The sequence below is a fragment of the Columba livia genome, chromosome 1, assembly GCF_036013475.1.
Source record: "Columba livia isolate bColLiv1 breed racing homer chromosome 1, bColLiv1.pat.W.v2, whole genome shotgun sequence".
In the NCBI taxonomy this organism is placed as follows: Eukaryota; Metazoa; Chordata; class Aves; order Columbiformes; family Columbidae; genus Columba; species Columba livia.
This window is the reverse complement of record NC_088602.1, coordinates 153,310,865-153,337,537: the sequence shown is the minus strand read 5'-3', so window position 1 is coordinate 153,337,537 and position 26,673 is coordinate 153,310,865. Positions and strand designations below refer to the sequence as shown.

Sequence of the window (26,673 nt, the reverse complement as noted above, 5' to 3'; positions counted from 1 at the left end):
TGGATGATCTCCAGAGGTCCCTTCCAACCCAATCACTCTGTGATTCAGCCAGCACTGAGCTGCCTGCACTAGAACTGCATCCACCTTTCCAGGCACATCCAGCTGGAGGATACATGGCAAAGCTGAAAAAGCATCACATCCCCCCAAAATTCCTTGTCTAAATATTGCATCACCAGAGTGAGAACATGGATTTTTGGACAGAACCAACTTCAGGATGAGCAAATGTTTTTGCACAAATAAACCAGGCAATGTTTCCTATCACTTTCCACAAGAACCAGAGTCACCCAAGTAACTAAGATGTCAATGCAACAAAGATTTTCATTTGCCAGATTAAATTGTGCTTCTTTTTTTCTTCTTCTTTTCCTGCAAGTGTGCTACATCTTTGTATTACCACTAAATCATCATTTTTCTATGCTTGGCCAGAAAAGAATCTGACCTGGGCAGCTGTCTGACTTGCTGCTTATCAAAGCCTGGCAAAGTCTGGCTCTCAACTGTTTGAACAGTGGAACAGTCTTTTTACAGCCGGCCTTATTAAAGCACAGGATTTTATTAGCTGTTCTGTGGTAATACGGTGAAGGACAATGTTGTGGAATGCTCCTTCAGGAGATTTGGAACCTCGTATAATTCGGGGTTTACTTTGCTCCTTCAGACTAGGATGCTTGGTAACCAACTAATACAACAGCTTCATTGTAATATTCTCTTCCCTAAAGTCACCTTTAACAACCGATTTTTCATCTAAGTAGAGGAAAATTACTGCTTGAAGAATTATAAGAGAAATATACTATTTCCTAGGGTTGGTGTTTGGGTTTTGTTTGTTTGTGTGTGGTGGTTTTTTTTGTGTTTGTTTTTTTAGCCATCTCAGGTTTTCAGGTACTTGAAAAATGTCCAGATATAGGGTGAAAAATCTATATTTTGCCACACACAATATACAGCAATATTGTGCATTCAAAACACTGATGCTCTTCGACAAATTTCTTTTAAGTTCTGGTAATTTTCTCACGACGAAGTTTTTAACGGATTGTAAAGTCCCCTTTTCCTGAAAACCACTTTTGGGGCACATAAAGTTTCAATTAGCATTTGAGAATACTTGCCAGGAAGTTTTCATGAACATTTAAACAAATACATCCGAGTTATTTTGCAAAAGAACAAAGTATTCTGACAAATTTTAGCAATTTCCCATCATCTTTTGTTTCATAACTCTAATGGGAAACAAAGAAAAGCAAAGCTTCCAAATCACTGATGAGCTTTAATGAGAGCTGTGTTACTTCAGACTGTTGATTCCAAAATAAAGCTTGAAAAACACGTTTTTGTATTTGGGACTGACTGCGACAAGTTTTTTGGGGAATGAAAGGTAGATGTCTCTGGAACCCGCTGGCTAACACCTTTACAGTTACCATCAGAAAAATCTATTAACATTTTACTCAGAAGAGTTCCGTTTTCCAATTACAGTACTTTCTGTGTCAAGTGTACTCAAATGTTTTGGGGGAAAAATTAAAGCATGCATTTATATAATCAAATGTCATTATTTCCTACAGAATAGCTTATACCGTGCAGAATGTAATGCATTAGTCAAATACATGTATAATGATTCTATCAGAGGTATTTCTGGAAGAGGCAGCAAAACATTTCTTGCTCTCCAGGCTTCACATTACCAGGTATTAACATGTTGCGAGTTGCAGCAGATTCTCATGGTCATGTCTGAACAGGAACTTTGGACACTCGTTCAAATGCAGACACGGCACTTCTGTGCTCTGTTGGGGAGGAAAGCGAGAGCGCCCCCCAAACCGCTCAGGCTTACTCACCAGTGTGCTGGTTTAAGCGGGTTTCAGTTGCCCACACCTCCAATTTTGGAGGTTCAGCTTTGAAAATAAAGCTGGGAGGAAATCCTGATTTCACAGGAAATAATTCCAGGGAGGTGGTTTGTGGTTTGTTTTTGTTTATTTGCTTTTTTAACCACCAAATACTCACTTTGCTTTCCTCCAGGCTCCCAATCCAAGAGAAATCTTACCATGTGCACGGCTGCTTTGAAGAGAAAGCAACACCTTACAGCGCACAGGGAAGCAGGGGCACTGCTGTGTTGGAGGAACTTTGTCCCAAGATTTACCGGCTGGTGCAACCAGAGATGGACCTATGTTACACCTCAAAAGATAAGCCAAAAATCTTGCAGCACCACTTCCACAATCACCTTGGAGCAAGAGCTGCTTCGGGATGCTGCATTAGTGGCAGTTATTAATTTAACTAGATCCACCACAGGCAACCCAATTATGAAAATCACTCTGGAGCTGGAGGATTCTGGCAGAACCTTCTATGCTTGGGCTTCATTTTTTTCTTCTTAATTGAAGCAGCATCTCACGTCTGTAAAACCTACTACGAGCATGTATTTTCCAAGATAAACTAAACAGAAGAACTGTTTATTGTGGCTATTGTTGCCCAGTTGCAACCGGCAGGAGCCAGACCACAAAAGCCTCATGCTATACCATTCGTAATGAGGTCTCTGGAGCCAGTATCATTTTATTAATCTCTTTAGCCAGCTAATTGTAAGAACATATTCTGCAACTTGTAAAGCAACAAATTGAGGTTTTGCTCTTTTTCATGCTCTACACTCCTCCCTCTCTAGCAAACCATACAGCCTATTACTGAAATTACTGCTTCTCCAGCCCCCAGGAACAGCCTCGGCTGATAGCGGGACCAGACTCAATTCCTCATTAACAGAGCTCCTTCAGTTTTGCCCCTCGGGGAGGGTCCATGAATTCTTTGCACTTGGCAGCACACTTAATACTTGCCTGTGCTGGGCTCAAAGTAGTCAGTGGATGATGCTAAACCCAGTATTACATTTTTTGGAGTCCTAGCTTAGATGCAGCTGAGCATATTTTTCACTCCTCGACACATCCTCCCTCCCCCTTTTGGATTCATGCTTAACAGGCATGATCACAATATTATCAGTACATTGATGGGTTCGCTGTAGCTGTTGCTGTGTGGGAACAGCAGCTGCCTTCCTTTTCCCCCTATGCAAACTGTGATGCTCCGTATGGATGCAGCAGCGTAGCCCAAGTAACAACCCAAAACATCAATGATTTTAACCTTCAGAAAGGTCCCAGCATACACAAATGTACAGAATCAATGACCTTAAATTCCCTTTTTTTTTTTTTATCCTTAAAAAAGGGGCATTACTGTGGCTGGGCAGTGTCCTTTGGGAGAATAAACTTCACTGCTGAGAGGACAGCAGTGCATTATTTCGTTTTAGTCCTTTTGGAAGACTAAGGAGATCTGTGGAAGCCCTTCACATGGGAAACCACGGTATGATTTCCTATCAAGTCCTACCTTTACAAGGTCTTTGAACACTGATGTCCTTATCTCAGGGAACCAGTGTCAAGCCATAGGAAAACCAAGACAAACTGGAGAAACTTCACCAGCCTCTGAAAGGCTCTCAAGAGTGGCTTGTGTATACTTCTGAGCCAAAAAGCCAAGGAATTACAAACTGGGCATGGATTATTCTTCATGCAATTCATGCTGGAAGAAACACACAGAGAAAGAAACCAAGCAGGCAAAGAGCCAACAACAGCAGTGCAGCACGCCTAGAACTTTAATCTTTGTTTTTAAAGAGTACAGAGTTGAAAGTGACACTTTTTTCTCCTTCCCACCTTCCCATTCTCTACCCCATCGCTTCCAAGGTTCTCCCTAAAGGAAATATTTCTTTGTTGGTTAGTTTGAGTTCCCTTCAAGTGAGGCATACCCACTAATCTCCAAAAGTAGCCCCAAATCAGTAAAACACTTGCACATGCACTTCACTTTAGTCCACTCCCATTCATGGCAACATTTAAGTGTACATACTTGAATGCTGCTTTGAATGAAGATGTTTTTACTTAACCAAAGAAGGGAGGGAGGTATATTCATGTGGTCTTAATGGGGGAGGGAAGACATACAACATACATGACCTTGTTCCCAATTTAAAGGTAATTTTAGCAGCAGTCGGTGACTGACACGTTGGTAAAATCTTAAGCAGCAGCTTAATCACAGAAGTGTGTAGCAGTAAGAATCCAATGTCATTTTTAAAAGGGGTTAGCTCTGAAATCACAGCTGAATGCCAGTTCAAGCAGATTCACAAGGTCAGTCAGACTTCTAAGTTTAAACACCCTGTGCTCCTAATGCCATTAAACAAACACGCTTCTTCAATTGCAATTATATAAAGGGAGAGACTGGCAAGACAATACAAAAAAATAAAAGATCAAGGATGGGAAAACCTACCGAGTTTGGAAAACGGTGCTTGTGTTTTATTTTACAGTGTAGGCTTTCATTTTGTATCCCTTTGAAATACATTTCATTTTAAATTAATAAAGATCATAAACTAATAAATTGATATGTTCTTTTAACGGCCATAATAAAAATTCAGACATTACAGCACAGGACCCATCATTTAAATATTCCAATAACAGAACAGTTAAAGTGACGCTGGCTAGTGTGAGGATAAAATGCCTAGATAAAAGGTGTCGTGGTTCTAAGGAAAAGCACAGATTAGAGGAGAATTGAGAGTGAAGCAGGTGATGCTTTAGTCTGAGTCCGAGCTCTCTTGCTTGTTGGTCTGGTACTGGCTGACGGCTTCTTCCAAAGGAGCCATTGTACCATCCGGCCGCACTCCCATTGGCTTTATAAGCTCATCTCTGTAAGAGATTTAAGAATATATATTAGCATATGCACACATATCAATTCACATGTGTATAATACAGTCACATACAGTATATGCTTTAGTACATAATGAGCCTTTAAAGGGAAGTTACTTCTGCTAAAGCCCTCTGTTTAGAAGAAAGAGGAACAAAAACCCCTCCAAATAGGTGGGAGGGGAAGAGCAGGACAGATAAAGACTTCATTCATGTAGGCCAAACCTACTTAGCCAATTAAAGACACCATGAAAAGTCAGTGCCTAACAGGCTCAAGACAAGGAGCAGGTTTACTGGTTTAGATACACAAACTGGCTTTTCTTCTAAGAATTCCCTGACAGCCATTTCTTCCGAAAATTTCACCTGCTGTTCTGGCCAATATATGCCCAGGCAATTCAAACAATGATCTGATACATATTTATCTTGTGAAAGGAAATAACTCAGTTATGAGAGCAGACTTTGCCTACACCACTGCTAGCGGTGTGTAAGTACTTGTTGATTCATTAAAAAAAAAGCTGACCGATTCTAATACTACTGCTTTTGTTTGTGGCAGTTTAATTACAGGATTGACAGCCATTTTAATCTCTTCAAAGCTCCAAAGGCCTCTCAGCAGCTAATCCAATTATATCTACTCCACAAGCTACAGCCTCATCTAAGAGATGATTAATTATTGATTAAGCCAATCAAAAAGTATTAGCAAAGATTTATTTAATCCTTACTTTTTAACACCTCATTTATGTGTGGATTATGGCAAAAGCTGTAAGGGCAAAGATAACAGTTTGATTTTCTGCTGGAAAAAAAAATATGGAGAATACCTCTAAATATTCAGGAGTCACCTTAAATAAATGAGCGGAGGCTTGATGTCAATTTACCCTTTGCTTGAAAGATGGGCCTAAAACTGCTGATTTCACAAACATATACCACCCTCCTCAGCCACACAAAATAAACTCCATCACTTAACGGGGAAGCAAATGCATTTCACCAGATCTCTGCCTGGTCTGCACTTCTACCTTGGCTGAAAAAAGGGACAAAAATTGCTTGTATGCAGCTGGTAATCTAACCCTAACTCAGCCACAGGAATGGCAAGAAAGGAAACATCCAAATTACATGGCATGTGTACACTAGATATCGTACAGTCAAGCAGCAGTTAAATTAAGTTTCCAAGAGTCTTTTTTTGCACCTGAGGAGAAATGCAGCTATTTGCACAGATGTGGCAATCAGATACTAGGGTGATAAGCTCACAAATCCCTGTTTATGTGTGTGTGTGTTTTCAAGTATCTGCTGGAGATGTGTTTGAGAAGGGATCAAAGGCACACTCAAAATCAAATTCGAAAGGGCTCAAAAAAATAAAGACTGTAGATCTAGAGTCCAAACTGGACCAAAACCCTCCCTGCCTGCTGTAGGGGTCCCAGAAAGGCAAAGCTGGAGTGCTTTGGAGTCGCATCTAATAGTGAAGACTTTTTTCACAGGAAAAAAAGCCTGTAAATCTAAGGCCTTTTGGGCTTTTAAACTTTAAACACCATAATACAAAACAAGTGTCCTTTGAAATCAGTCTTGCAACAATTCTTCAGTGCCACTTACTCAAGTTCAAGCCTCAGTAATGATCGATTACATTTATTTTTGGAGAAGAATAACCTGAAGTGTAAGTCCTTGTTCATATTTTTCAAGTCCTAAAAGTAAAAACATAGCCACAAAGAATAAAAACACCTTTGCTTGCCTGCTAAGCCACAAAATACAGCTGATCTCACATTTCATCAAATAACAAGGATGTTTATTAACCACCTTTCTGTTCCTGCAGGAGTTTCCTGCTTTGCAAGTCCTTGAGTAGGATGAATGATGGTTGTTGCAAGTTTGCTGTTCTTTCTCTGTATGAGGAGGCTGAACTCCATATATCCTTCCTCAGACAAATGGTACCCAGTAAAGCTGAACTGTATGAAGACAGAAATATTCTAGGCCACCAAAATGAGGTAGAAGGAGAAGCAGGGATCAGCCTATTTTTTCCCTAAACTAATCTAGTCCCTACAATGGTGTTAAAACATGGCATCCTTTCACTGGTGAAGACTACACTGCAAGCTCTGAACACTATACAAGCTTATTCCTGATTTCAAAGGGGAAAAATACAGAGGGAGACAGATCATAGAATCATTTTGGTTGGAAGAGATTCTCAGGATCATCAAGTCCAACCATAGCCTAACTCTAGCACTAAACCATGTCCCTAAGAACCTCGTCTAAACGTCTTTTAAACCCCTCCAGGGATGGTGACTCCACCACTTCCCTGGGCAGCCTGTTCCAATGCCTCACAACCCCTTCTGTGAAAACTTGAGGTGCAACTTGAGGCCATTTCCTCTCATCCTGTCACTTGCTACTTGGGAGAAGAGACCAACCCCCTCCATGCTACAACCTCCTTTCAGGTAGTTGTAGGCAGCGATAAGGTCTCCCCTCAGCCTCCTTTTTTCCAGGCTAAACAGCCCCAGTTCCCTCAGCTGCTCCTCATCAGACTTGTGTTCCAGACCCTTCACCAGCTTCATCGCCCTCCTCTGAACTCTCTCTAGAACTCAATGTCCTTTTTATGATGAGGGGCCCAAAACTGAACACAGGATTCAAGGTGGGGCCTCACGCACGCCAAGTACAGATGAAAAGATCTGGGCTGCCTAAAAAGTTAGTTCCAGAAGTTTGGAACAACTATCTACTAAATAACAGAATTTTGGGTAGGATTGCAAGAGGAATCACTCAGCTAATTGCAGTACCACACAAGAGCCCACAGAGATGATCCTTATCTGGTATGACCCAGCTCAGCTCTGCCACCCTCAGCAATCTGCCCATTTAGCACTGGCTGCTTAGTGACCCTGACTGAGCTTTGACAACTCAGGATAGCTGAGGATGCTTTTACTGTTTAAGGTGAGATACAAGGTGGCAAAAGAAGCATCAGAACTGGCACGTATAGCCTCAGAAAACAGTTCACTATTCAGAAACTGGATGTTTATATGTAGGGCAGAAGAGAGATCGCTTCTTCAGCCCATTAGGTGCCAGCAGGAATACTTCTGTATCACAGAATCATTTTGGTTGGAAAAGACCTATAAGATCATAGAGTCCCACCGTTAACCTAATACTGCCAAGTCCACCACTAAGCCATGTCCCTAAGAGCCTCATTTAAACACTTCCAGGGATGGTGACTCAACCACTTTCCTGAGAAGCCTGTTCCAATGCCATGAAGATATACACAAGTACACAATGTGTACATTTTCACATATTTGAACATCCTTACCTGACCTCCCATATGCTCAAATACACCTTCTTGCAACATTCATTTTTCTAATGCAAACAAAGCATTCTTTTCAAGTGTACTTAGAAACACACCATAATTAAACAGTTGCTAAAATGCATTCTCTTCTTCCACTTCCAGATCTCCCAAGAGTCCCTTCAAATATATCTATATGAGTTCTAGCTTCCTGCTTGCCATTTAGCTTGATAATGACTCAAAAATCATTCCCTTGTTTTGAAGGGTAACTCTTACTTGTCTGCTCTATGTGCTATAGGGCAGTATTGACACATGGAATTAATGATGGTGCCTGTAATGAAACAGCCATCATGTAAACACCAGTCTGCCCCTTTGATAAAATGGCATGTTAGGGACCTATTCACCTCCTTATAATTGAGTACTACATAATAGTTCCGATCCTTTCATGTAACATTATTTTGTTCCATGATTAGAAAGGGGAGGAAAAAAAAAATCTATGTAACATTGCCTTCTTCATTCATTCCATGATTAATTTTGTGTTTTTAATGAGTATGGCTGCCTATTTAGACAGGTTCTCTTACATACTCGTTTTGTTGACTTCTGTTCAACGTACAACAAAACCCAAGCTGTGATAATTGGAGACCATTTCATCAGCAAAAGGATTCTTGCTATTAATACAAGGTTGGCTTGGAAAAAGCATCCTGACATTTTAAATTAGTCAATTAATATACAATTCTACCTACCATTTATAATAGAAAAAATGTTAGCATTTTTTCCAGACATTTTAATTAACACCAAGTATTTCCAATAATCTATGATGTAAACAGAGAGAATATCATACAACACTGATTTAAAGTGGCTAGCTTGGTATTTTGCAAAAGTGAAAGGTTGAGTTAAATCTTTTTGCAGATTTGGGGAGTTTTTCAAAGCTCAAAGATGTGCATCACATGCATACAACAGTGATTTACAGTCACCAAACCATTCTCAATGAATCAACAAGATAGTACTGACACTTACTGTGGACAAATCCCATAGAGTTACTCAAGGCCAATCCAGGCATCCAGCAAACTACTTAAGCAACATCTACATCTCCCAAGAGCTGCAGTAATTAAGATTTTTCATCCTAATTTACACTTATAATTTGTATATATACACATAATGATTTTTAAAAGTAGTATCATCCAGGCAAATTTGAGCGAAATATTGATTTATATAAAAGCTTTTGTAGAATCCAAGTCTATGTTAAAATATTGGGGCAGAGGAAATGGGTTCACAAACAATATTCAGCTTTCCCCCATACATTTTGATAAAAAAACCCTGTGATTTATTTTAATTTTGCCTTGTCGATGGTCAACTACCCCATGAACAGGCCTAAACAACCTAACAGAATGGAAAAACTTTGGAAGTAAGACCTGAAATGAGCCAAAGCACGGATCAGTTTTGCATCACCTCAAAGCAGTTTCAATTCTTCGGTGCCAAAGCCAAAACTTAAGAGAAAACTGGAGAGCAAAAATCCACTTGTCATGGAACAAGGGAGAAAATGCCACTGGGACAAAGCAAGTGTCCTAAGCAAACTGGTTTTGTTGTACCTCATGCAAGTTCACTCCAAGCTCTTGTTCAAGTTACGCAGATAAAGTCACACAAACTCATTCAAGATTAGAAGAAGGAGACACTGGTTCCCTGTCCAAGTTCCTGCACTCTTAAGAGCAAAGCACTGCTCCAAACTGAAACTGGTTCATTGTATTTGTCCCCTCCCACGGTGACAACAGTGAAGACCAGCAGAAGCAGGAAACCTGCCACCTGCCTCAACTCACAATCAACTCAGGAAAGCAACCTCCAGTTTAAATCTGGAGGTTGCAAACCAAGGGCAAAAAGTGCATTCAACTGGTAGCCTGAAGTCTCTGAAAACTCCCCAGTGCTGAAAAGCTCAAGCTGGAGGCAGAAGTGCTCAATTCCAAAACTCCCACTACTAGCAGCATGTAACTAACTCTTTCTTCTTGTATTTGTACACAAAAATGGCAGCTTCCCGTTTTATTTAACATCCACAAAACACACAATTGCACTCAATTACGTTTGTTAAAAGCATCCCACAGCCTCCTAAACCCAAGACTCACTTTCTTTTTTCTTCCTGCCAGTACTTCCCAGCCCCAATTTTCAGTAAACCAAAAAGGGTGGGAAGAACAGTCAAGTGATTTTATTCATGTTGTCACAGCAGATCAACAGTACTGTCCCACAGCAATCGCCACACTAAAAACCAACTAAACAAAAACCTTACAACAGAATGAGTCCCAAATCCTGAAAAGTTTGCAGGCCAAGTGCTATAGAAGAACCTGCAGGTGGATGTAAGTGACACAGAAAGCCCAAGGTAGAAGCAATGCTCCTGGCCAAGAGGATAAGCAGTGACACAGGGCACCAGCTGCTCATTTATTGTCAGTTTGTGGCAGGGAACACAGCAGGTGCCTCCGATCCTTCACGCTGAAAAGGCTCTTATGCTACACTAACGCCATTTGGACTTTTTGTGTAACTGCTATAGTGATAGCAACTGACTTGTCTTCAGTCTCAGTTTATCTCTGTTCTCAATCTTCCTTTTAAAAAAGTTTTAGACCATTTATTCATTTTATTGTGGTAGCCCTAATGCTCAGCATTTTCATTCTCTAGTTTACATAGCAATCATTCAATTTTATGTAGTAGTTTAATTAAGATTACATGCGCATTGCGTTTTCTTCTCTTTATTAAAAAGACTGTAGCACGCTACACTTACTTTCCATGCAAATAATGTGAAAAAGTATCTAATTACTTCACCGACAGTTTCAGATCAGTTGTTTCGAGATCCTTCCCTGCTTTCGCTCCTGCTTACAATTCAGTCTCTCAGCTAAGACAAAATCCAGATTCTCCCCTATCTTTTGCTGTATTCCTTATTTTTAATGGAGATGTAAAAATACTTGGTTTGATGAATTTCTCTCAGTAGATCCTGTTGAATATCTATAAACTCTCGCAAAAAAACACAAATATAAAAGGTGTTTCAAAAGGATGGACCCAATTTCAAAAGGCGGTGATTTCAAATTGGGTACAAATCCTGTACTTCTAGCTGCTGAGCTTTCCCATGTTTGAAGAATGATGCACTTAGATATTTACTTAAACTCCCACAGCTCAGTTCAATGGTAAATTACCATTACATTAAGTGTTTCTCAAGCATGTGAAACTTCGCTTACACAGAAAATAAGCTACAAGCAATCACTCCAATATGGCTATGAGTATGGGGGAAGAAAAACCAGCAAAGTATATTGGGTCACAGAGAAAAAAAGCTATAGCTAACAGCACAGGCCTGTTCCCTTTTTGTATGTAGAAAGCTATAAAACAAAACCCAGCTTTCTTTGTTAATAATGTACCATTTTCTTTTACGGCATTATCTCAGTCATTTAAAACAAATTAGAAAGGCTCATTTGTAATCCAGTTCACACTTAGCCTAATAAATCCACAATAATTCTTAATTGTGAATTCCCTTTTAATTGCTCTATTATATAATTTATTGCTTCTGGTGACAACTATTTTCACACTGTATTTGTTCTTCATATAAGCAGCAGACGTAAGAATTTACCACAAGATGCTGCTCATTGACTTGGGGAAAATGAGTACACTTGCCTTAGGCTTGGCTTGTGTCCCATACTTTCAAAAGAAAAATTCTTTTCATTATTATCACCATTATTATTCATTTAGAAGGCAGGTCCCCACACCACCAGATCTTGTGATTCTGTCCAACCCTCTCCAAAAGAGGTTTCCTCTGAAGTCCTGTTACATATCACTCTTTGATTTGAAGCGCTAAATGTTTTTCTCTGCAGTTACAGTGGTCCTAGTCCTGCATGAAGTTGAGTCTAGTACTGTTTTGAAGCACTAGACCTTAGTTAAGAGCCAGGGTATGACCTGCCTCGCACAAAAGCAGCTACAATGCAATACCTGGAAAGTTTATCAAACATGTTGACAAGCTTCATAGCTTCATATTCTTTTTGTTCTTCTGTCATTTCATCCATCGGATTGGGCATCGGTTCTTCTAAGTGACCAGTGATAAGGTTAATGCTGGAAGTGGAAAAACAATACAATTCACACTTCTATAGAAATAGGTATTTAAATTGTCTGCCTTCTTGACAGAAGGAAAGAGGAACACACTAACAGAAATAACAGTCTGAACTGCACATGAAAGTTTTTACTTTAAATAGCCAACATTCATTTTTATACCTTTGCTGTAGCCTTCTCCCGTGTATCACGATATTGTCTTGCTTATTCACTGTATTAATTTCTTGTTAGCTACTCAGAAATGCACATTCCACTAGTACTTGATATGTTATAACCCATACACAAGAAGTTTGAAAGCGGGGGAGTAACGACGGTGATAATGGCAGTGTCATTAGTTATAATCATAAATGGGGAACAGAATTAGCAACTAATTCTGTACAGGCCTAATTTAAAATAATATAGACAAGTTCCAGTTACATTTTCTTATTCATGAACAATCACTGAACTAGTTTACTGTTCACCTCCCGTGATGATTTTTGCTCAAACCAAATTAAGGTTACTCTGAAAATCTACAATGCCAGTTATTTTCACTGTGAAAACAAATGAACGGTGACGCAGAAATGGCATTACTTAATGCTCCTTATTTGCTTTTGTTACTATATTATGGAAGGTGAATACGTAACAAAAGCAGATGAGTAGTTTTAAAGAACACTTTCAGGGCAAATTACCTATTCAAGCAGTTTAATCACAAAAATTTGACAGCAATACAGAAAATCAGATGCATAAAGCAACTGACAATTGATTTGAACGTCTCATTTAAGTTTCAGCTTTTAAAAGTAAAATAGATGTCATGCTTTTACTTATATGCATATAACTGGATGTTAGGCTTTTGAAAGAAGAGCAGAGGCTAAAGAGCAAGAAAAAACAATCCTGAACTGCAGAAATAAAAAAGAAGCCTCCTGTTTTAGAGTTCATGTGTTGGCATAGAAGCAATATAATGTCTGTAACTTCTCCAACATTTAATCCTGTCTTTCATTCTCATTCCTTAATAAGAACGTTTCAATGAGCCACAACCCCCCATCATGTATCTAGTCATGTCTGTGTAATTCAAGGAAAATAAAGTAGAAAAATAACATGCTTCAGATGCCCACTATCAACAGTTTCAGAACCTACTTACAATAGCATCAAATCACAGATGTAACATGACAAACTGAAACCTTGAACACCAAATCAATTAGAATTAATAAAAATCAAAGAGACAGAACATCCTTCAAACAAACATGCTGGATTCCTGAGGTCTGACTTCTACTGAAGTTATTCTGGTCCTTCCGTATTTACCTATGTGACTCACTTGATTCCTTAGGAAAATTTTAGTAGCAGGCAGTCTGACTGAAACTAGACCTACTGGTTTGTTCCTTTTTTACAAAGTCCCGCCTAAAACCTTAAGCCACATTTGACATTTTTAGTTTCTCTGCTGCAGACATACACCCCACAAAAAATAGTTAGTAGTTTGGCAACTTAATGTGAGTTTCTGGAAAATCTGGGGCAAAAGCCATCCTTGCTGAGATTGTCTCTATAATTTTTTTCCTAAATTTGCTCAATTTGTTCAAAAATCTCTTTTCACAGTTGAATTTTAAATTGTTATTCAAACTCATAGTCTGCAATGAAAGGGATCTCAACTGCCTCAGTTACAATGATGCAAAGAATTCCTTTACTGTTTTTGCTATGGACTTGTCACCTTCCTCCGATCACTTACATCTCAACCACCTACTGACCACATACAGACTAGAGGCCTCCAGCTTTTGATGAAGCTGTGAAGATTCTCTTTATTCTTAATGCCTCCAGTAAGCTTCTCTTCAAAACCTCTTTGGCCTGCTTTGTTACTCTTTTATAGTATCATTTCCAATAGCCTCCTTTACTCTCATTTAACAATTTGAACTTTTTAAGTAGCCATTTAAATGGAGAACACACATGTACTCCGAACCTTTAATATGCATCTTGAAACTGCTCTTAGACCATCAACAAACATTTCTTGGGTTTGTTCCTTTTTTTTTTTGACAAGTTTTCGTTTTTACATAGTTCCCCTTACTGAAGTTAAATCATTCTCATAGTGATTTTTTTTGCAGCCACCCAACTATATGATAGTCCCTATTAGAGGCTGTTTCTTCAATAATTAGACCATGAAGTAAACAGGAGACAGTAATTAATATAAACACATGCAATTCCAAAAACAGCCTCTCTGAAAAAGGTGAAACAAAACAATTATGGCAAAACATCTGAATTGCAACAGGATATGCAGAATGAAAACAATACTATACTTTGGCTTTGCAGATTTGTATTCTTCTGTGTCCGTATCTTCATCATCGGAGTACCAATGATCTCCTCTTCCTCCGGCTAACAGGCCCCTTGCTGCCAGCAATCCTGCCGCGTTACCATAGCCTGTGTATTTTAACAAGCTGTCAACTGCAAAGAGCGATACAGAGAATTATTCAGCTATATTCAGCTACCAAACAGAAACCAGCATAGTGTTCAAAGAATTGAGAGTTACAGCAAGAGGCTAATACACTATTTACAGCAAGACCTTACACAGAAGGGAGAAGAAGTAATTTTTACCTCTCTCTTTACAAAGAACAAAAAGGAATTCTGCTGCAATTTGCTTTACTCCAAGGTCAACATGTGTCATAAGGCGCACAAGCTTGTTTCTCACTGTTGTGCCAACTTCTGGTCGATTTGATACATCTCTTAATGGAGGCAATACCTAGCAGCACAAAAAAAAGAGAAAGAAAATCAGCATAGAATGCATGGCAATACTTGCGCAATCCTTGCAGAAACAAACACAGGCAAAAGAATGAGAAAGTACCATAAGCTCTGCTCATTCAAAACCAGGAATAAATCAGCCCAACCACGCTTATACATGTACTAGTAACGACTCTTGCTTCATAACATACTCAGGCCTTCTGGCCTCCCATCCTGAGCAGAACAGAACGCAGTCCCAAACATAGACTTTTTTTTTAAAAAAAGACAACTATTAGAAACTTAAGAGCACAAATGAGTGTCCCAAAATAGTGGGCTAACAGGCAGCAGTAACCTTGTGTTCTTTGTTTCTTCTGTTTTTCTCAAATATCTGGCGAAAGCACTAAAAACACAATCTTAAGGAAACTTATTAATATGATGGGTAATATGTACAGAACGAGGAATAGACTTACAGTGGTAAAGCAGGAAAATAAGTCACATTGCAAGTTCTACTACCAAGAATTTCAAAAATTGGCTCTATGTGGATAGAGGCTATGCGTACTTCTCTCCAAAAACACTCTTTAAAAAGCTGAAGCTGAGATTCAAAAAGATTTGAGAAAATGCCATTTAACATTTCCTCAAAGACAATATTTTCTCATTAAATGGCATTAATATTAACTTCAACCCTCAAGAAAGGCGGAAGGTGCCTGAAATATGGCTGGTTTTGCAACATAATTTCCACCTTCTTGTGTATGTGCATTCAGACTCGAAACATACTTTTTTGTTTTCGCATTCACAGGATACAATAATATCTGCAATCGAATTTGGGCTGTAGTATGAAATGTTTAATGGTCTGAGGACTCCTGTAAGAATTATGGGTCTTCAACATTTTACCAGGGAATGAAACCAAAGATGTCACTAATTGTTCTAAGTAATAGCAGGTCCTTTGTCTTCTAGGTGTCTAATGTAAAAATGTCATGTTCTGTGCAAAATTACTGCACAATTACTACTGAAATCAGATTCACTGGGAACCAATACTTTAAAAAATGACTGCTATGGTATTGACTACTTTGAAAAAAAACAGACCTCGTCTTTTTCAAACTAAGTTTTCAAACAATTAGCAAAAACATGTTCCTTTGTCCCCGCTTACTTTCTATAATGGGGATAGTGCCATGACTGCCATTGCACAGTGTGTTGTAAGAATGAATTAATGTTTTTAGAATACTCTAGTATTAATACAGTGATGAGTGCCATAGGACAGTCCAAGAGGAAATCAATCATTCTGTCTTCAGATCCGAATTTGAATAGTGCATAATAACTAAAGCCTAAGGCCAACACTTAACAATGAGGGTAATTCAAAATATCAAGCATCCGGTCATGCAGTTAGCAGCATCCAGCCAATCTGTGCACTATATGAAGCAGCAGTCCTGTCGTAAGAGACAGCATGCAATTATATCCTGACATCTAGACGTCAAGATGTCGTAAAAACATGCAGACAACTTCATTTTCTAACTTCTGAATGTTTGGCTCTGCAACTCTTTTTCTTTTTTTTTAAACACTTAACAGCTCAGAAGACTATCCTAGGAAAGAACTGCTGTGAGCAAAACCAATACACACTAAGAATGAGTTTCTTAAATTCCTCAAAACCACTTTTCTGGTATAGATGAAAGAGGCAGAAAATATATGCAAAATACACCTTTTTCCATTAAAAACTCTATTTATGAATTCAGGCACAGCTTTGACCTGGGAGTGGCATCTCAGATGCAACCCAAAAATCACTGCAGCTTAGGAGAAAGAACATTTCTCAGCTGGTTTCAGCTGTCTCTCCCTTGCTCATCTTTTAACTTTCTTCACTCAGCTTCAGGAGAAGCAGCAGAACACACAGAACAGAATACTGCACCCAGCCACCAAGCCATAAAGATCCTCTAGCTCTCCAACCATGGCATGGAAATATTTTTTCCTGTAAAATGCCTACCCAGAGTCTCTACTGTACTAAACAGCTCTTTTAAGAGGTCAAGTGATTAAGTCGCTCTGTTCAGGGACAGAGTTTTACTCTATCAGACCAGCAGATACACACTGGTACACAAGTTCCAATTCCAATGACTCCTGCCCTACTGAGGTCAAACTAAAGCTTAGGCAGAACCTGCCAAAACACCTGAAGCCCCACCAGCTACGACACAGCTTCGCAAAGTTTTTAACTGCACTGAAATGATTTTTTTAAATGCTGGATGTGAGGGGACAGACCTCACTGAGTTCTTTGCCCCTGTGTCACATAATCCATAGTGACCCACGTTAACACAGCTTTACAATACCACTAGTCTTATTATTTAACAGCTCTACAAAGTGTACTGTGGAACTTAGGCCATAATATCTTTTGATTTACATGACCAAAAAATTTATTTCTAGAGCTGACAGTTGTCAGAGACCAAATAGAAAAAAATATTGCAGCGAACTTTGTGGGTAAATTAATATGAAAGCATTCATACTTCTAAAGTATCGGTGTCTTGCAGCGATATACAAACCTCAAAATGTTTATCATTAGCTTCATATTCAAATTTTGATGAATATTTTACTCACCTGAGCTTTGATAAACTTCCTGATATTTCTGTGAGTTCGGCAGCATTCAGTTAACAAACTGAGAACTGGAGTCAGACCTTCTCTATAGCTACTCCCCTAAAATAAAACCAAATACAAATAAAATAATTAAGAGCAAGTTTTCCTTTTCAAATCCTATGACCTCTTTGATAAAGTCCTAAATGACAGCCGACACGTGAACTTTACATAGATATAAACAGAGCGCCAAATGTTCCTCCTCTCACACACACAAGTATGCTTCAGATATTCACAAGAATTTGTTCTCAGTTTTGAGGTGTTTCACAATCTAGAAGCAAAAACGTCCATATTTGTGCTAAATACTGTCTGAAAGGCTTGCAAGAAGCTTTACATATGTGCACTTTTTGCTTTAATGAAAGAGGTCCCTTTTGTCAAGAATCTTTACAGCCCGTACCTTGTCTATTCTCTTCTCCATGAAATCCAGTAAAATTTGAATTGCTCCCATATTCATCCCATTGTATTTTATATCTGTTTCCTCTTGGGATGATGGACTAATAAGAACATCCAAGCACGAAACGGGAACATTGCTTAAGAGGTTGATTGCATTGCTGAAACAGATTTAAAAAAAAAAAAATCATTATTCATTTGGAAGAATGAATTAAAACCAGAGTACAACTCACCATACACTGTTTGTACAACTGCAAACAAAAAGACGCCTTGAACTCAAACAATGCTTTATTTTCTCCTCGCTGGGATTTAAAGAAGGTGGCATGCATTATCGCCTGAGCGCTGGCTCTTGGAACAAAAAAATAAAAAGCCAGACACAAGCCCCCAAAGCCGAAAAGCAGCAGCACGGTATTACTTCCATCCTGCCCCACAGGCTGTTCCAGCAGCTGATCTTCCCGGACAGCAGGGGGAACTCTCACATTGATTTGCAGAGAATGGAGGTTGGTTTTTTTTCCACCCCTTGAAACTTAAAACCATTTTATAACTCATCTGTATTACCGTCATTAGTGTGACAAAGTACACCATAGAAAACATCTCCTCCTCTTTCAACAGTGGGGTGTGGTGGCAGCTTCTCAGGTCCCCTGAAATATTTCCACTTTTACTTAGCTTAGTGTGTAGGAAATACAGAAGACTTTTAATCCATTAAAAAAAGATATATTGATATAGGTATATATTTTTTTAACCAAGCACTACCTTTCAATATCTGGCAGTCTTTGCATCCTACAAAGCACAAAGAGGAGCGCTTCTCAAATATCCATTAAGCGATTTAAATCAGACCACAGCTTCCCTCTGTTCTCTTTAACGGAGTAAGATGGGACTTATTTTCCAAGAGTCTCTGGTACAGTTCACATCCCTTGAGTATGCTATCTAGCCTGTTCTCATTATACAGACTTGTGTTTGTACTCTTCCCTGAATATGGGGCTAAATTACACAGATGCTACAAAAATCAGAATTTTGACATTATTTACTTGCTGATGCGCAACTAAAATTTAAAATGGATATATTTAGAAATACTACAGAATCATTTAGGCTTACATATGCAGGCCTCAAAGCTATCAATCAAACCACAAGCACTGATGTTTTAAGGATTGGCAAAGTATTCCAAGAACAGAGAAAACTTTTCAACTTCACATAACCCTTTTAATAATATTTACTTAGAAGCTGCCTTCATTTTTTAAATGTTATTAATACAATTCTAACAAAGGTTTAGTACAACAGTAAGCAAATCATGGCAATCAGCCGTAACATGGTTTCTAACAAACGTGCTGGTTTTAGTCTGATCAGACTGGGTGGCTGTTCCACATTGTGCCATCTCCCTTTTGCTCTTTTAGCAATTGAAATTCAGACAACTTCTACTTTTTGGAAAGCTTGTTTTCTTTGTTTTGTTCCTAATTCCTGTTTAAAATACGTCTTTTATATCACGGAAGTTATTTCTCGCCAATAATTCAGGAATAGTCAGAAGCAAAACAGTCTGAAATTTAACAAATATTTGGTGGCTTTAGGCTTTTCACCAGACGGTCTCTTTTTACCAGTTTCTTATTAAACAACCAAGTTCCCAAACACCTACAAAATTAATTTTCTGGATCACTGTGTCTGAGCTATTCTTTTCAATAAATGAAGCCTGGCTTTCTGATCTTTGTCACTTCACTGACAGTTTTATTTGTGGTAGAGGAGTGTATGAAATTCTCCAGCTACCAGGAAGTCAGTGACTATGCACAGATCCGCACAATAGTGTTTGCATTCCTACTCCAGGGGGTAGAAATACTGCGTATATTACTCTCCCCTTTTCGGCTTCCTAGAGATCATTAATCACTGGGACATGACACCCACCCACTCATGCTCCCAGCCCCCTCCTGATATGCAAATTTAGAAGCAAAGGCCTATTTAGAGCTGCTGAATGCCTTGATTAAAACCTTGTTAGTGGGCAAAAATGGCACTCACTCTAATATGTGGTGCTTTATGCCGTTCATATTCAAACATTAAGTAATGACATGACAGAACCACAATAATGACAACAATACCAGGTACTAAATTAGTTAAGATATTTTTATAGGTAACTTCTGCTTTTTTATTAGAAATAGAGTCACACTGACACACTGATTACAGCTCAGGGCATGTATCCAACACCTTATGATTGCATAAAACAAATCCTCAACTTAAACATGCAGAGCCCCAGCATTTGTACAACATGCTTTAACAGGCTGCCCGAACCCTTCATTTAAACATCGGAACATCCTGCAGATTTACAAACTTACAGAAGGGCAAGCGAGCAGCAGTTCTGAGAAATATACCTATGCCTCCCTGATGTTTCCTGAAGTTTATTCTGCATTCAGGACTGCTCACATTTTATTCCATTTGTAATGTTTTTTTTTGTAACTGCCTTATTGATGGGCTTCCAAGTGGAATGCAGAGCTACAAGTTGCACTCTGCTCTCTGACTCACACCTCATCTCTAGCAATAAAGATTGTACAGAGTCAAGCACCAAATACATCAGGGGACTGAAGTAGGGCCCTCTGATCCAGACCCCTGATCCATCTGATGGGTTTGCAGGGGCATTAGTTGTGACTATACCTTTTCTGTTCCAGAGCTGCCTTATGATGAATAGTCTTGGTGCAAAAGTATATTAAATTATTCAGCTTGTATTGCATCCCGTAGCATTCAAAGACAAAACCCATGTTCTGCAAACGGGCTGAAATACTTGAATCACAAAGGTCAAAACCTGCACAGAGCCCTTCTAGCATGTTAAAAGTAACAGCCAACCAACCAACCAAGTACGACATGAACCAAGATTGAATACTACATGCAGCAATATTATACTTGCATTCTTTCTTCTATCAACTTGAACAAACTTGCTACAGTTAGCTAACAGAGGGAGAACACTGTGTTCCCAGCATTAACAGAAAGACTGAAGCAGCGCCATGCTGAGTTCGACAAGGAAGGGGAAATAACTGAAGTGACACAAGGCAGTGATAACCATCCTTACTTCTTTTCTGCTTCCCACTCTCAGAACTAGGGAGAATTCTTGCCTTGACTTAGTGTCTCCATAAGGTCCATGCGGGCAGCACCTCTACAGAAAATATTCCTTCTGACTGAAAAAAGCAAGGGCAGAAATCACACCAATACTACATATTATCTACAGCTGTCTACTTCTATATGTATATAGATATATTCTATATCCTTTTTGGATATCATCTGCAAGGGTTTGCAAAACCTAAAACCAGAAGGACCTGCTTAACATGCATCTTTTTGCAGTAGCACAAGATAACAGAATTTTACAGGGTGATTAGACGAGTCAGATTCCTAGACAAAGAAATAGAACATGCTTTCACGGGAAGAGCATCAGCTGAATAATAATTCACCAGAATACCAGGCAGTCTTGCTGACAAGGTACAAGCTTAAATGCTAAAAGCCCATCTCTGTCTTCTTGTAGTTGTTGAATTTATCCAAATTTGTTCGATTTTCCCAGCAGTGGGGAACTTATTCTCACTAGTTCATCCCTGAAAGGAGGATGAGTGTGCAGAACACCCACCATAAGCAGCAAAGAGAAAACACAGACTGCCTTTTAGGACACACTCAGCACTAATGTTAGTCATGGCAACTACCGCAGGAGTATCCTAAATTATTCCAAACTTGTCTGCACCAGCTGAGAAGGGCTCTGATGTGGGATTTTAGTGTTCACCAAGACCATTGATCTCTAAGAGCTTTCCAAGATTTTAATCAAGTTCATTCACAGCCAGCAGCCTTGAAAGCGTTAAAAACTATATCCTGCTTCTTGGAGACCAGTGGTTTAGAAGACAATCTTCAAAAGATCCAGCACTAGATATACAGACATCTCAGAAGAAGAGAATCGCAACACTAACTTTCATTGCCAAGAGAGAACATGGGATAGTGTTTGAAGCTGCTGTACTACTGGGTCCTGTGAACAGCTGACCTATTTGGATAAAAATAAGTATGGCATGAAAAAGAGCTAAGAACACTGAGCAGAGAACTACCACCTCACTAAAATATACTCTGAGTTTTGATTGAATTATTGGCTGCAAATACATAACAAACAGTTGGGTGCAGGGCTGAGGAAGGAAAACAAACAAACAAACAAAACAATGCACCTAAAACTGAAAGATGATTCACTCATCTTTGAAAAAGAAAATATTGTTACCAGGGAACTTACATTTGTACTTTTACTAAAACAGCCTAGAACCACTGGAGATAAAATATCAACTTGTTACTTCCATCCCAATCCATCAGAATTCCAAAAGTTACATACAAAAATCTCCAAATGCAGATTTTTTTCCATCAGCTTCTGTACAAAACCACAAGAGTCTCATTCAACTTTAATTTGCACTGCCTCTAAAACTTCTATATATTTTTTCATCCTCAGTTTTATATATATATAAAGAAATAAATTCAAAAAGGATAGCTTCATTATTATTGATTAAAAATAACAACCTCACCAGCCACTTTCTGCCTGGAATAGTGGACATGCACAAATAATATTCCAGGCAAACACAGTTTTCATCCAAAAGATTAATAATATTTGACTCAAAATTAGAGATTTAATTGCTTCTCAGATTCCCACTTCAGATTTTAAGCAAATATTTTTTTTAATAAATAATAACCTTTTAAATTAGTTTGGTTCTACAATTCTACCAACCTGTGCAGCTCTTCAGTTTTGTCTTCAGTAGGGCCCGTGGTTAATAAGCAGTGTCGAAGGATGGCAGCCATGTAACGAAATTGATGAGATTCTTTCTATATAAATATAAATTATGAAGATATTTTTTCATTTTGAAGATTGCAAGTGGGGGTTTCAGGTCACTAGAATAATAAAAATTAAAGATGAAAAATACCTATTAGATCATAACATCCATCCCTATCAATAAAAGGATTGTACCTTAGAACTCACTGAATGCTTAATGCAACATAGCTGGCATATGCAGGTCTTTTAACCAGACCTTTTAAAAGGGACTTTAAAAAAGGGATTATTTTCCAGTCGAATGAGCCTCCACTACCAGAAAACCCTGTTACAAGCATTTGCTCAGTTCCATACCATTGTTTCTAATATACCACTACTATCTTCCTTCCTGTATTTACACAGAGCCACGTTTTCATCCACTTAGATTACATACGATCTGCATTTCATTTGCCTCCTCCTCATTTTGACTTTTTGCTGCCAACGCTTCAATTCCCCCACCCAGTCTGTTGCCCTTCCTAATTCACTTTTATCTGTTCCCTTGATACCTTTTCACCATTTCCTTAATAATTTCTCTACTCTTGTCAACCTTACTTGCCCTACTTTGCTCTCTCCAAGCAACTCCCCCTTCCCATCTCCCACCAGACAACGGCCACAGAGATGTCCACCAGGAACTGCAATAATTTAACTGCGGGTTTCATTGTCCTGGTCCTTTTTCATTAGCTCTTCTCAGCATACATCACATGTTCTGGTATGTTTGACCTGGCTCAAAGCACCCTAATGTATCTTGTGTAACATCAGCATCCCAATCTGCTGACTGTAGTACCTGCGGCTCTTGTCTGGGTTTGCTACTTGAAACCACCTCCAGTCATTAAACATTGGTGTTGAAAACTGTTCTCTTCCCCTTAGGATAGATCTCATTTAGTTTTCTACCTGCACATCTAACCTCTCTGGTCTCTTTTTATTTTCCATCCCACCAAGTGTTTGTAATCTCTTCAAATTCTGCATCTTCAAACCACTTAATTAACATGCTGTTTACTCTTCTTACAGATCATTAAATATTCCCACAGGGATATTTGCAAACAGAATGCCACTTAACATATCTGGCTAACAGTTTACAACTACTGAAGAACTCTTTAATTTAAAGGTTCCTTCCTCATAGGAACTTTTAGTAAGAGTTATTCTATAAGCTTTATCTCAAAACACAAATGAAGCTTCTCCCATCCCATAATGTCTTAAACTCTCATCCAAAAGAAAAAAATTAATAAAAGCACTAACACCAGAATTTCCTCTGATCTGGCAGCTGAGTGCTTGGGCTCTTTGAGGAGGAAAAGTTCTGTGGGACAAAACCTCCCTCATTCCACAGACAGCGGCCAAACAAAACGTCATCAGGTACCACCACGACTGAGTGTCACCTCCCACCTGTCTTTCTGTGGCAAACCGGGCTTTTCATTTCTCAAGATTCCCACTATTTTGTAAGAGTAAACCAACTTCAAGATCCAGATTTCAAGCGCTTACTTCTCAGGAGGAGAACATGTAATACAGCTTCACTTTCCCACTTAGCACCTGACATTATTTCCTCCACACAGAAGTCCTTAATCGCAAAGATGATAGTTCTCAATGTCTGAAGTAGCAAACATTCACGTAGCTGTGTTATATGCTTGATTTCAGGTCAAGATTCTCCACTCAGGTTCCTACCTTCATAACAATCACTTGCCTATACAAAGAACATTCTCTGACAAAGTTAAAGATGTGTTTAATAATGGTCTAAGTCAGGGATATAAACAAGAGAAAAGCTTCTTGGTTTCTTCATCTCTCCTTGAAATTTGCTGTATTAGCTTTTCTGATTTTTTCCCCCCATTCAATCTTAAATTTCAACATTTCTTATTCAGAGTATCCTTGAGACGTTAAAGCAAATAAGCTGCATACTTTTCTCAAGTTTTATGTTTCTTAATGTTATGATTAATATAATATTTACTGTTTAGACCAATGCACTAAATAGAAAAATAATTTGTCAATTTTAACTACTGTAAACTTCTACTCAGCTTTATATACTGCATATCTACAATAGCCAGTGGCAAGTTAACACTGTTTTAGAGAAAATATGATGTGGACTAAAAAGAAAGATTCCCTATTTAATTCTATTACTGTAGCACAGACGTAAGTTCTTCAACCAAAAAAGCTATCCTTATCATTTCTGTTTATAAATTCAGGGATGCAACACATAGGAAGCATATTTGTCTACGAAAAAAAGTAGATCTGATGTTGCAATGAAAAAAAACACCAAGATAGATCTTGTAAGACATAACAATGAAAGCGTTCTTCGTTCTTGTATTTCACCTCATCTTAAAAGATCATGTTTAAATTCAGATCTGGGGTTGGGAGGATGGCAGAGAAAGATATTAAAAACAGTACTGCTCTCTCTTCAGAGCTATTTGTTAAAAACTGCAGTTGATGTGCTCATCACCATGTGCAGAAAAAAGAAACAGAAGAAAACTAGAGATACTTCTGAGCTCTAATTATCACCCTATTGCCATAGTCCGCAGTCCACAGAGATGTACCCATCTGATACACTTACATTAAAAGTCAGCTAATTATTAGTGAACAGCATTTACTTTCTTTTAGAAATCTCAGACTCTTACGAAACTGTCTTCTTAGCATTTTTTATTTTAAAACATACAGTTCTAACTTGTGTTAGATAATCCAAATTACTCTCCCGTTGCACAGAAAATGTTTCGATTAGCTTTTTTGCCTAACTAGTAACAAGAACGTTATTTTGGTATTCAAAGCAATGAGCATGAAAGGCTAACTACTCTTGAAAGCCCAAGATCATTAATACGTGACACAAGCAGAATTCAGACAGAAAAATTTTCTCAGACTGATTCTGCATATAGAGAAATTACGATACAAAATTTCAAGACTACCTTAGCCTCTATTCTGAAAAATGTAATCATATTCCATCAAAATCACAGTAGTAAAAACTAAGTATTAAAATCCTTGCTCTGAGGCTTGGACAACAACTGCCTCTTGTGTATCTACCTGCTGATTCTGGCTCTTGCAGGCCAAACAAACCCAATTAAAAAACCACTTCAACTAAACCTTACCTCGCTGTGGACATTCCAGCTGTCAAGTGTTACATTAAAAAGAGCCTTTAGTGCCTCAATGGCACAATCTGTTTCTTGCAAAGATAAAGGTCTATCGTGATCTTCCGCTGCTTTATATTCTTCTGTCCATCTTACATTTAGAGAACGTTCCAAAGCCTGAGTCAAAACTTGCACCCCCTGTAGTTCCTGACGCAACTGCGATCTAATATCTGTGTGCAGAAGTGACAAGAGGAAGAGGAGACGCAAAACAAAGCATTTAATGTCATCAACGAACTCTTGGTCCTTGCATTTTTCCAGGAGATTACAGAGCATAGCCGCAAGATTCAGTTCCAAACTGAGCTTCTGTGCAACAGCACTATTAAAAATTATGTTACAGAGGCATTTTAAAGCTTCTACTATAACAGGAAATTCAGATACTCTCTCCAAAGGATCTTCTGTAGCATCCAGCTTTGCTAGCCTCATAAGGATCTGCATGTTCCTCTTTGTGGTTACAGGCACTAAAACTTTCTTGTCCCTGGAGAGGATGCGGAGGGCTTCCAGGCAGGCAACTTGACATGAAGTTTCTGCATCTTTTTCAAGGATGTTTAGAATTCCCTCACATAGTTTCTATGCAAACACAAGGAAACAAAAAAGGAACAGTTTTAGCATCGAAATACTGGTGGCAATAGGACCCTGCTTTTGCTAAGCTTCCATGTAACTTTTTAGCTTTCAGCTGACTTGAGAAACTCAGTATTCTGTATTAGCTCTTCAAAATATAAGCTACTGCAAAAGATCATCAAAAGCAGTTTTCCTCATGGATACAATCCAAGTACCTCAACACTGGCAAAAGCCTTAAGCCAAAACAGCAGGCACTACCCACCATTGCCAGTTACCACGTTCTCTCAGTATCACGGCTGAAAACTGGAGTAGCCAGGACAACAAGGTGAAAGGTTTCAAAAATGTGTCAAAGTAGAACAGTCACACCTACAGTACCTGCAAAATTATAAGCTGCAAAATTTTAGCCAGGAGGCTGGGAAACAAGAAAGCAAACCAACTGCTGTTCAACATGCAGGTATTAGTAATGCAGGTTTGGTAACAGCTACAATTTGTGTTGCCTCTTCAACCGAATCTACAGACTTCTCTGGTCTTAAGTAAGATAATTAGAAATGTTACCTCTGACAGAGAACTATAACGCAGTTTTACAGT

General features: G+C 38.7%; 1 protein-coding gene across 1 annotated transcript in view; it reads right to left on the bottom strand.

Annotated features, from left to right (window-relative positions):
- Positions 1 to 3,565: 3,565 nt before the first annotated feature.
- RIC8B (RIC8 guanine nucleotide exchange factor B) overlaps positions 3,566 to 26,673 on the bottom strand; it is a 37,611-nt gene continuing 14,503 nt past the window's right edge. The window contains exons 3-10 of the mRNA XM_065039264.1: positions 25,489 to 26,094; positions 22,349 to 22,443; positions 17,645 to 17,798; positions 17,215 to 17,310; positions 14,518 to 14,662; positions 14,223 to 14,367; positions 11,848 to 11,967; positions 3,566 to 4,658 (exon numbers count right to left, since the gene is read on the bottom strand). Of these exons, the coding sequence (XP_064895336.1) occupies positions 4,547 to 4,658; positions 11,848 to 11,967; positions 14,223 to 14,367; positions 14,518 to 14,662; positions 17,215 to 17,310; positions 17,645 to 17,798; positions 22,349 to 22,443; positions 25,489 to 26,094 (1,473 nt within the window). The 3' untranslated portion in view covers positions 3,566 to 4,546. The remainder of the gene's footprint in view (positions 4,659 to 11,847; positions 11,968 to 14,222; positions 14,368 to 14,517; positions 14,663 to 17,214; positions 17,311 to 17,644; positions 17,799 to 22,348; positions 22,444 to 25,488; positions 26,095 to 26,673) is intronic.